An 11,955-nucleotide genomic window follows, 5' to 3' on the forward strand; every position below is an offset into this window, starting at 1 on the left:
GGGAGTCCCCAAAAGGTCCCCATTCCCCTTCAGTCAAGAATGCAAGCCCAAGGGGAATGGAGGAAAGGTGGCTGCATATGGAAGGAGATGGATCCCTGATCCAAAACCAAAGAATCCCAGACCAGTTTGGGTAGAAAGGGACCTGAAAGCTCATTTTCTTCCACCCCCCACCATGGGCAGGCGCACCTTCCACTAGACGAGATTCTTCCAAGCCCTGTCCAACCTGACCTTGGACATTTCCAGGGATCCAAGGGCAGCCACAGCTTCTCTGGGCAGCCAGTGCCAGGGCCTGACCACCCTGAGCCCCCATTTCTTTCCCAATATTCCATCTAAGCCTTCCCTCTGACAGTGGAAAGCCACTCCTGCTTGTCCTGTCCCTCCAAGCCCTTGTCCGAAGTCATCCTCCAGCTCTCAGAGACCCTTAAGGCATTGGAAAGGCCTCTGAGGTCTCCCTGGAGCCTTTTCCAGGCTGAGCATRGGATCTGGCTCTGACAGCTGTTTCCACCTCCTCTCCAAGTCAGGAAACACTTCTGAGACCAGGGTTGGAGCAGCAGCAACCACCCCTCACAAATTGGGGTTCAGACCTTGTCTGCAGCACCCAGCCTCTGCCACCATCCTCAGCCCCTCCCTCCCATTCAGCAGCCTCAGTTGTTTGCTCATCCCATGATGTCCCCAAAGTGGTGGAAGCACAGCCTTTCACCTCTCCGTGAAAAATCCATTGGAGCTTAATTCCATTTTTTCTTTTAATGCAAAAAAATAGCCAAACACATCTTCCTGCCCTCCCCCACCCTCCCCAGGTGTGTTTTCTTTGCTGTTGTTTTGCTTAATATTTCCAGCCAAGCAGCTCCCACCCTMTCAGCCCTCCCAAACCTCTGCAGCTCTAAAGGCACCCAGAGCTTCACCCCTTTCATTTTCCCACTGTGGCAAAGCCCAGATGGATCATCAACCACTGAAAAAAAAAGAGGAAAAGGGGGAAAACAGCAGGGTGCACAGTATTTCAGCAACGTGCCAGTTCTAATCCTGCCAAGAGATTATAGGAAGAAAGAAGAAAAAAATAATACAAAAATAAAACCACCAAACAAGTAGCGACAAGCACGGAGCAGCCTCAGCACACAGTGTAAACAGAAGCTGTCCCAAACCAAAATCCGGCTCTCCYGGAAAGCAACAGCACAACATGCTTTGTACACCCCAAAAGGTCCCTGTGGCGCTGAGCAGCCAAGGGGGAGGGTCTGGGTTTGAGCTTGAGTTTATATTTTTTGCCTTTATGCAAAAGGCTGAAGTGATCTGAGTCTTCAAGTGGTGTTTGCAGCACCGAGCCTGGGCAGGCAGGGAAAGGGATGGGGGGAAAAGTGACATGGAAAAAGGTGGGATTGGGATATGGGCACCCTGAGAGAWGGTCCCAGGGCTTTGCAGCTGGGTAATCTGGACAAGGGAAGGGAGAGAGCAACCAAATACAAAAAAATAGAGATATAAAAGCAATTTGTGTGGAGGAAGAGAACATGGGCAGTAAATTCAAAGTACTGTCAGCCTCCCCAAAGCAAGAATAATAATAAAAAAAATCCATTTGAGGTGACAGTGAAGGGTGTGACAGAATTCCCTTCCCTGGGGAAAATAAAAATACAAACGAGGTACCTGTTCCACCCCAAATCTGTCACCTCTTCCCACAGCCATATCCATACCCAAGCCACTGGTTATTGTCTTTCAAATAAAGTCTCCAGCACCAGGGCAGGCCCAAAGGAGAAGCACCAAGGGGTGGCCAGTTCCTCCCAGTTGGGCTGTTCAGCAGAGATCCAGTCTCTCCATGACCATGCCACAGCTGGTATTGTTCAGTGCTCCACGGAGACTGAGCCTTTTCCATGTCTCACGTGTTTCTCCAGCTTTGTTTTAAAAGACAAAATTATATATATATATATCTGTGTGTGTATGTGTGTGTGTATATATATATATATAAAATGTACAGTACAATGAAAATGTCCATGGTAACAAATGGGGTGGCTGGATGCTTAACAAAAGAGCCTGAAATAAAACAAATTCCCAACTCTTCCCCAAACTCATGTCAGCCTTCCCCACTAGTCTTCCAAGACCACAATCTCCACGTTATGGACCTGGTGCTGATGGTCTTCCACATCTCCCACCACTTTCTCCTCAGTCCTCAGCTCTGTCTCCAGGATCACAGCTTTGCCTTCCGATTCGTCTGTGTCTGCCTCAGGATCCGGCGCAGGGTCAATCTCTATGATGGTCTGCCCATCATCCGAGGTGCCTTCCACAGCTTGGATGGTGGAAGTGATGCCAGACTCCATGGCCACCAGTTCCACAGGGTTGACCATGGCCGCCACATTGGCCAGGGCCCCACTGTCCTGCATGGCTGCTGAACTCAGCAGTGCCAGGCTGGAGGACGGATGCAGTGTGACTGTGTCCGACGAGTTGGTCTTGGAGGATGAAACCACAGTGGCGTATCTGAAGAGCTGGGAGCCAGAGGGCAAAGTATGAACAGTCACTGGGCTGGAGCCTTGGCTGAGGGTTGCTACTGGGATATTGCCCACTGAGAACTGCTGTCCAACAGGCGCAATGGCAATGGGGGAGATGACRGTGAACTGAGGCTGCTGGATGGGGGTGGAGGGGCTGAGGATGGTGGCGGAGGCTGGGCGCTGCAGACGGGGTCTCTTGGGGGGCTTGGGTGCGCTCACTGGCATCAGTACCACATTCTGGATGGTCTGGGACTTGGCCTTCTGGTCCTTGGCAAGTTTCTTCTGCTCTTCCAGCTGCCGCTCCAGGTCTGTAAAGGGAGTGGTTAAGTAACACTTCACACCAGGGTAAATAGGAGCTCCTGGGGCTCCAGAGCCAACCATTACTCTCAGGTTTGTGACAGCGGGTCATCCAACCACCCAGCAAGCCTGCTCTTGGCTTTTCCCTCGAGACCAAATGGCACTGAAGGAAAAGGTGCCACTCACACAGACTGCCACTCACACACTCCTGCCACTCACACAGACCTGGTCAATGTTCCAGCTGCCAGCACCTGGATAAGATGAAGGTAACATTCTATACCTGTTGGCTCCTCCTACTGATGAGAAGATGGGCATTTCTGTTCCCAAGTTAAATCCACTTGGAAGTGTGAACTGCCTCACCATCACCACCCCCCCCCAAGCAGTCAGACACTTGCTTCCTGAGCTTGACTGGGTCACCTCCCCAGGAGCCAAGCACTTGCACTGGGGACAGCAGCAGGATGSCAGGGTCAGTGAAACACCCCCCTCAACCCTTGTCAGTGGGAACACTGGGAACCAGAAGTAGCACGTGACATCATTTATCCAGGGCAGTAGCGGACTAGSACATCTCAGATAACAACAGATCCTACAGGATGTGGTGAGGAGGGAGACGCATCCAGTGAGCAGCTCTGGGGATCCCAGGTACATCTGTGGCTTCAGCTCAGGGAAAGCTGAGCAGGTCACCCAATAGCTCTACAAGACAAGCAGATAGCCCCAACAGCCAAAACAAGCAGAAGCTTAGCACCCCATAGAGAGGCTTATTAGCTCGTGTACAGCATGTCCACAGTTCAGGTAACAATGGCACAGCACTGAGCGAGCATGTCCTATCCCTAATCCTCAGGGGACTGGACTCGTGCCTGCAGCACTCCAACTGCAGCAAAGGGCACAAACTTTGGGCTGTCCAATGCCCCAAGCAATTGCCCTCTGTGAGGCAGGGGAGAGAAGAAATTCCACTCAAACCTAGGACAGGAAGAGATTGGGATGCACTTGTTTTGGGACAACTGTACTGAACAATAACCCTAATTGATTGGGGGTGTGTGGAAGGAAAGTCACATCCATTTCCAAAAGCAGCAGCAAGATTGGAACCCTTATTAGCCACTTTACCTGCCAGTGTGTAAAGAAACTGCTCCTCTCCTTGCTCTGTCTGGTTTTTCCTGTTGTCCAGAACCTTCTTGACTGTGTCCATTAAGCCAAATGTGTGTGCAACATTGTTCAGGACTGCAGCATCTGCATGGAAAGAGCACGGGGACATTAAGTCCGATGTTACTTGGGCACTCAAAAGATGCCCCTGTTACTCCAAAAATTTTCTACTGCTTTTTAAAACTCTCTCTGTTCTTTCAAAAGGGGTAGCTGACATGGGCAGGCTCAGCTCCCTCATCCTTCTGACAGGACAGGATTAAATAATCCCATTCACATGATAAAGCAAATTGAACAGAGCTGTGTCAATCAAATAGCTCCAAATTGCTGCAAATCAAAGTGTAATTTGCAATCACAGAGATACAAATGAGCTTTCCACCTACAAATCATCACCCCATGCTGCTGACAGTGTCATTAACATGCCAAGCTCCACTGAAAGCTGTGCAAAATGTCTATTACAATSCACTGACTTCAATCACTCACAGCTCCAAAAAGCTGATACCTACCAGACACAAAGACCCACCAGCCCAAAGGAAAATGAGAAAACTTAAAAAAAAATATCCTGGGTAAAATGAAGTTTGTGGCTACATGGATGTTCTCTCAGGAAGAGCATCGACAAAAGAGGTGTTCACACAGGCATGTGCCAAACCAGATTAGGGAGCTGATCCAAGTTAAAAAAAAAACCTAAAAAGGGGAGGGGAATTATTTTTAACCCGGATCATTTCCCTCATCTGGTTCAGCCCCCAGAACAGGTTTTCTGGCACCAGTGAAGGCAGAATGAGAAGTGAGGGGGCGGGACCTTTTTAAGCCTGCAGTATCACTGAGAAATGTTTGAATAACTCTGGTCCAATGACTCTGGGAGAGCTTCCATGGGGTCTGGAAGCTGTGGACAGTCATCTGATGGTCCCAGCAAAGTGCTAGGGACACTTAGCTCAGGGAACAGGGTGGAATGGTGTGTCCTTGTGCTTTGAAGCAAAGGCACTTAACAGCTGGGCAGGCTGAGAACACACACAGACTGTGCTCCCACAACTCAGCTAATGAGTGGGAACTCGCTCCCCACTGTGACTCACCTGCCCTACACGGTGGGATGGATTGTTGGCACTTTTTTGCACCTGCAGCTGCCCTTTTGTGGCTCCTTCCTCACAACCTACCTGTCATCTGGAAGGGAGACTGACCCAGTCGCTGCTGCACACCTCTTAGGACTTCTTCTATCTCCTTCTGGATGTTGCACACCACCTCTTCCATCAGCCCCACATCTGCTATTCCTTTCCAGAACATCAGCGTGTCCTCTGGCACAAAAGAAGAGGAAAATAAGTCAGCACACACAAGCATTTGGCATTTTTCCCATAGGGCCACCTTAAACCTCTCAGGCAAGTGTATATTTGCAAGGTGACTTGCAGTTTGGCCATTGGGRTGGACAGGACACGTGAAAAAAATAATCAACCCCAAACCAAGCAAAATGGACTCAGGTAGCAAATCAGGAACAGGTTTCCAAGCAAGTCCATGACTTACAAGACAACACTTCACCTTTTTGCAAGATGCAGAGCTTAAAATAATTATTGAATGAAATTCTAGCTAAGCTTCCATACTGATACTACAAGGGAATGTAAGGCCAGAGAGACACAGAACAGAGAATCGACAGGGAACAAACATGATTGCTTCTTGTTGATTCCAGGCTGGCTTCAGGCTGGCAGATGTGTTTTACATCTTTGAAATAAAATAGAAAAGCCCCTCATTGTAACTAGTAACATCTGATCTGGGGGATCATACATCGGCCAGGCCAGGACCAAAGTCCTGCAGTGTTGAGGAGCTTCACTGCCAGAAAGCCTGGATGCCTGGGAAATGCTGGGGTAGCCAAGGGGCTGGGAGACTGTGCTGTCATTGCCCAAACTTTACTTATTTTCAAGATTTAGGTTTCCAAAATGTAACAGGGGAGGAGAGGGAAAGAAAAGRCACAACAAGCAGCCTGAGCTTACCTGAGATCTCATCCATGTCCTTTTTCATGCCTTCCTCAGTGGCCATGGTGACAGCAGCTGTCAGAGCCGAGTTCCACTCGATCCCCTCCTCCATACTCTCCTCCGACAGCGCAATCTGGGTGATGCTCCCTGGCACAGAGTACCCATCAGCTCCCTCTGCCAGCCCTGAAWCCCTGCTTTGCTTCCCAACCCTTCAGCCCTCCCCAGGCTTTCTTTCACGCTTTGGGTCAGGTTTGTGCTTGGCTTCTTTCAGCCAAACCAGCTAAAAGCAAATATTGCTGCGTCTCATTGGAACTGTGACTATGAAAAGCTCARGGTCTTCTGGAGGGCAAACCATGTGCCTTCCACAGTGGAGTCCCAGTTCCAGGGAGCAGAAAGGGATCAGAATAAAAAAAGGGAATGGATAAGGCTTAGTCCAGTCAGCCTTCTCCCCTTGCATCATCCACAGGGAGCTCTGCACCCCTAATCCCTCAGTAAATGGAACCGAGGTCCAAGCTGGTTTATAGAAGGGAAATGGATCTGACTCAATTCCAAGTTTCTGGATCAAATTTGGGACTAAACCAGTGTGCAGCCACTGTMAGTTTGCTATGATGCTTTCCAAGAGACTCTCCTTAGCCTGTGGACAACTTAGCCATGTCACCCACCCAGGGGCTCAGAGAATGTAACCCACCCAGCTGAACRATGTGGCACAGTTGAAAACAGTCTTTTCCCTTAACCTCAGCAAAGAGATCAATTTCTGCTCTCGAGCACAGGAGAACTTGCAATTGCAATGACAATCAAATCATGTCCATCCACCACATCCCATTCATGGATGTTCTGAAGGTCAACAACTCTAAGTTAACTCCTAAGTATTAGTCCAATTCATGCCTTTGTAACAGACTCCCAAAATAAAAATACGTTAGAAAATGCTGTGCGAGTGCACACAGGTGTTTGCTCATGTACTGACCCCAGAAACAAGGGTCCTTGCAAGGCTCTCAATCTCTATCCTGACTACCAAGGCTGTCCCTCTGGAAAGCAGCTGCTTGATGCCAGTTGTTTTCCAGCCTTCCCAGTCCTGCAGAGCAGAGTTCCCTGACAGATGCTGCCGAGATCTCGCCRAACAGACATGGGAAGCATTTTTCTTCCCAGAAACCAGAGCAGTCTCCTGCAAAATGTTGGGACTGCCCTGMTGTGCCCACGGAGAAGGTGTAAAGTGTGTGTGGGAGAGAGAGGAGCATCAGAGGGAAACTCCTATGCATTGGTAACTGGTTTCCTACCATCAGCTGAGGTTGGAGTCTGTACCATGCTCTGCTGCCCTGGCACTGGTGCTCTGGCACTGCTGATCAGGAGATCAAACTTGGTGCTTCGACAGGTGTTGGTGCAAACTTTGTCATGTTGGTAGAAGTCAATCTGCCCCGAATCCATCATCTTCCTGTGCAGGGAGTAGAGAGAGAATCAGGCTCAGCTCAAATCTCAGCATGGAGACAAAAGGGAATATTCTATTGAGAATGCTATAGCCATGAGAAGGAAAGAGAAAGGGAGATCCCAGGGCCACTCTGCATGCAACAAATCTCCTGCAAGGTTTTCAAATGGCAAACACAAACCACCCCCAGCTTCACATACAGGACTCCAATCCTGTTCCACTTCAGGTTCCCCAGGCAAGGCCACTTCTGTCCAGGATGAGGGATCCTGACCCTCACACCATGGGGCTGGGATCTCTGCAGGCTGCTAGCCAGGTAATGTGGGCCTCCAAGAGACCCAGGGACTGCAAAGCAGACAAAATGCCTGCTGGGGATCCTGCAGCTGCACAGGTGGAGTCCTGAAGCTGGACAGGGTCAAATACCTTAGCATGATTCCTCCAAGGCGAATGGCTCTCTTCCAATCCTTCAGGGTAGACTTCCCAGCCAGGTGAACAAAATGCTTTGGGCTAATCAGCTGGTCATTGAACTGACAATGAGACAAGCAAAGGCTCAGCAAACAGGGTAACAACACTTGGGAGGATTGGAACATCCAACACAGCTYACATGAGCCCCCACTTCCACCCAGAGAGAGGAGCTATTTCTCAGATCCCTCCCAGCTTTGATCCCCTGGGTACAGCAATGCTCACAGCTCCAGGAAGGATGCTTGTAGGGATGACCTGCCAGCCACAGGCATTCACAACCCTGACCAAGAACAGCCCTAATCAAGAACAGCCCTGACCAAGAACAGCCCTGAAGGGTTTATATGAACCAAATCATCTTCTGTGAACTTGTACAGTCATCTTGGAAATCATTACAGGAGGTTTCTGTTACACCAATGGCCCAGCAGCATCAAGCTGACATAGGTATTCTCTCAGGGCAGCCTTTCTGCCCTGCTCTGGTGACTCGAGTAATTCCTGCTGAGGGGGGCACAAGGAGCTTGGCTGTCACATTGGCATGCTCTTGAGTGTGAAAAGATAACACCAAGATTTCCCTTCTCAATGCAACCTGCTAGCCAAGGAAGTGCAAGGGTGGAGTTAAGAGGACATCAAGGGAAAGGGAGGAGGCAAAGCTCTGCCAAATATCAACACATATCTCCTGCCTGCCTTCAGTCCCTCCTCAAGGGTCAATACAACTGAAATATGAAGCATGAGATATCCTTTCCTCTTTAATTCACTCTTCCCCTGCTTCTCCCCATGAAAAAAACAACTTTAGCATCAGCAACCCAAGGATTCAGTTAGAATGAGATGCAAAAAGTAAGGATGTCCTGTGGAGACCACCTGGAGAGCAGAGAAGGAATCAATGCACTGGAAGTTTCTCCCTTACCTTCACACACTTGACATTAATTCCTGGACAGACAAACTTCTTCCAGAGAAGGATGGCTTTGCTCTCCCCACAGGTGATGGGATAGGCGATCTCGATTTCCTCACTCGTTTCAAGGGTGCTGGGGTCTGAGGGAGGAACAGTTCAAAATGAAARTTTTCCACCCAAGAGGTTCCAATCCCACAAGGTTGTGGGAAAGGGCAGATCCCAGTTCAGGATTAGTCCTCTCTTGGTCTTCTCTGAGTTAGTTCAGACTAACTCYAACAGCAACTGGCTTCTGCATTTTGGTATAACAATGCTCCAAATGAAGCTCATCTATCAGGAAATGTGAAATCAGAAGTCCAAAGCCTCGAGGGGGGTTGCCAATGAGAACAATCTTAGTGGCAACAAAATGGTTTAAAATTTGAAGCACAGATATCTCTTGGATTCCTGGAGCTCTGGTATCTCTTTAGCAGAGATATCAGATCTGATATCAGATATTCACTGATAATATATTCTTTTTGCAGAATTTCTGCTAGTCTTGCCAAAAGACCCATACCCACACAGAAAGCAGAATTYTAGTCAAGATCTAGTCATAGTCTAGTGATAGGAGCCTTTTTCCACGCTCTGCTCAGCATGGCAGAAAGCACTTGGAGCCAACCTGCTTGGTTCTTCTGAACATCCAATTCAAATCATCAAAACTRTTGGTTCAGCAAAGACCCTGCAAGCAGAGCTTGATGCTTCAGCCACCACGTCTTCATCACTATCATTCCTGCTGCCAGTGCCTGCACCAGCGCTAGGGTGACATCCTGGCTTCCCTGGACTCCATGGGAGCCCTTACCATTCATTGCAGCAGAGCCAGGATCTCACTTCCAGGACTTTGGGACCAAGAAGTAACAGCAAACTCTTATTCCACAGTATGCCCAGCCCCTGCACGCACATCCATGCCTAGGAATCAGCATCTGCAGGGGCAGAGCCAGAAGGAAGCCCAGCAAACTGGAAACACCAAGCCCTGAACAAGAGGAGATTCATCCACGCCAAGCAGGAACTCACCAATCCCTTCTTCCAGCTTGTGAATGGTGTGGGTTTCCACGGCCACCACAGCRGCACTGGCCTCAGAGCCCTCTTGGTAAATCCTGTGGTGAAAGTGGCCATCCATAAACAAATTATATAAATCATGGGAAATTAGGACTCACAGCACAGGGTTAAACATTTCAATTAATTTTTGCTTGTCCTCAATGGACATGAATTTTGTCTGATACTGTTTCAATCATGAGGAWTTTTTTTTGCTCGCACAAAACACTAATAATCCCAAGGTCTGACACATGCAGAGGCACCTCGAGTGCTGTCATCCCGCCCTCCACACTGCCAGCACCACCGAGGCAGCTCTGCAGGCTTCCCTGTGCCTTCTCCTCTACTTCTGTCATCCTTGAAAGCAAGAAGCAGAGCCCAATGTCCCAGGATTTCCCTTGCAGCCCTATGTGACACTGCAGCACAGATGACCACAAAGGGAAGTCACTGTAAGGCCCACAGCCACCCTGCCCTGCAAATCCTATCAAACTGGAGCCAGGTTTTTTTTACATCCTGATTGATCCAGAGTGAAGATGAGGCAGCAGCTGCCAGGGAGCTACAAAATTCCCTTCGCATCTCAGCCTCACTGTATTTTAGAAGAGGATTATTTCAGGGGAAAGCTGGCACAGAGGCACATGCAGGTATGAACACACAGACCACCGTATCCAGCAGCTGCAACCTGGGACTGGAGAAGGAAGAGGGAGACTGGTACAGCATTGCTTCCATGATCCAGGAGCACTGCACTAGCACAGCCTCGCAGGACAATTTCAGACCTCYGAGGCACTGTGACAGCCACACACACACAAAAGCTTTTTTCTGTTGTACTTCCTCTCTCCCCTGCGTGGCACGAAACCAACGCAGACCTGGAAAACACAGCGATGCTCTGCCCCCGCACCATGAAAACCCACAGAGCTCCCTCCCATGCCACCCTGCACCTCCCAGTCACACCAGTACCATCCAACTCACCCTTGCTGTACCGGCTGGAGCTGCAAGATCACTTGGGTTTTGGTATCCTCCGGGTTCTCCCCTTCATTCCCTTCACTTGGTACAACCACCACATCACCCACAGGAACGCTCACCGCGGCATTCGCCATCTCTCACATGAACCCGGCGAGGTTTTCTCCTCCCTGTGGATCATGAGAACTGGGAACAGATCCCAGAGGCAGATCCCCCCAGTGCCATCCCACTCATAATTTCCCGAGCCAGCAGCTCTCTCCAGCTCTGAACCCCCTAACCAGTTACGAGGGAACAAACGCACATGGTGGGTTTGGGCAAGGGTGCACTTCCAACACAGAGCTTCTCCTGTTTGCTAGCAGTGCTTCCAGCCACCCCTGGGCTGCTCTGATCCAATCCTGGGATTCTCTGATCCCTCACTACCAGGAACGTGTTTGTGGATGATCCTTCCCAGCATAAGTGGGTGTCAACGTATGGTGATGCTGCAGGAGGACCTAACAGGGAGTCCCAGAGCAGCTGCACTCCCAGGGATCKTCCTATGGCTGTGCAGAAAACACAGATGTGGTTTTGTTACTGCTGTGGGTCTGGGGTTCATCTCTTCATGCTTGGGGTCTACAAGCTGCTGGGAAAGCCAGTGTCAGAATTGTGGAATGGTTTGGGTGAGAGAGGACCTGAGAACTCATCTTGTCCCACTCCTTGCCATGGGCAGRGACACCTTCCACTASACCAGGTTGCTCCAAGCTCAGTCCAACCTGGCCCCAGACACTTCCAGGAATCCAGGAGCAGCCACAGCTTCTCTGGGCAACCTGTGCCAGGGCCTCACCACCCTTACAAGGAAGAATTTCTTCTCAATATCCCACCAAAATCTCAGAGATTTCACGTCGGGATCTCCTGGCAGGTGAGGGATGGTTCGGTAACCCATTGCTGRGATGCACCAGGACACACCCTGGGAGACACCGGCATAGGGGCCATGCGCCCACCGGGCTCTAGGCGTGGGACTCCGGCGAGTGCCCGCATCTCATCTCATTCAGGGGGACAGACAGACCCACCCGGGATCCCCCGAGGGACGGGGGGCTTCCSCGGGGTGTCCGGCGCGGGGGGGTTCACCAGGACACGGGCAATCAGCGGCGGCGATAGTGCCCAGGCCYTCAGTGAGAAAGGGGAGCCCCCACAGGAGGAGCCCCGGCCCCCGCGGGGTCTCCCGGCCCCACTTCGGGGGTCACAGCCTGTCCCCGCCGGGGTCCAGGGGTCACGTGAGCGAGGACCCGCGCGGCCACCCCGCAGCGCGCGCGGCGGCCAAGGGGCGTGGTCTGCCCG

General features: G+C 50.5%; 1 protein-coding gene across 1 annotated transcript; it reads right to left on the reverse strand.

Moving 5' to 3' along the window:
• Nucleotides 1–785: 785 nt before the first annotated feature.
• GMEB1 (glucocorticoid modulatory element binding protein 1) lies at nucleotides 786–11,883 on the reverse strand. The gene is made up of 10 exons (XM_057379219.1): nucleotides 10,943–11,883; nucleotides 10,651–10,811; nucleotides 9,667–9,749; nucleotides 8,638–8,762; nucleotides 7,698–7,801; nucleotides 7,132–7,286; nucleotides 5,876–6,004; nucleotides 5,051–5,188; nucleotides 3,867–3,989; nucleotides 786–2,776 (listed from the first exon to the last, which is right to left on the reverse strand). The coding sequence occupies exons 2-10, from the start codon at nucleotides 10,776–10,778 to the stop codon at nucleotides 2,070–2,072; spliced, it is 1,692 nt and encodes a 563-aa protein (XP_057235202.1). The 5' UTR covers nucleotides 10,779–10,811; nucleotides 10,943–11,883; the 3' UTR covers nucleotides 786–2,069.
• Nucleotides 11,884–11,955: the final 72 nt, after the last annotated feature.

This window comes from Malurus melanocephalus, unplaced genomic scaffold (genome assembly GCF_030028575.1).
Source record: "Malurus melanocephalus ecotype Western Australia unplaced genomic scaffold, MMel_1.1 scaffold_393, whole genome shotgun sequence".
In the NCBI taxonomy this organism is placed as follows: Eukaryota; Metazoa; Chordata; class Aves; order Passeriformes; family Maluridae; genus Malurus; species Malurus melanocephalus.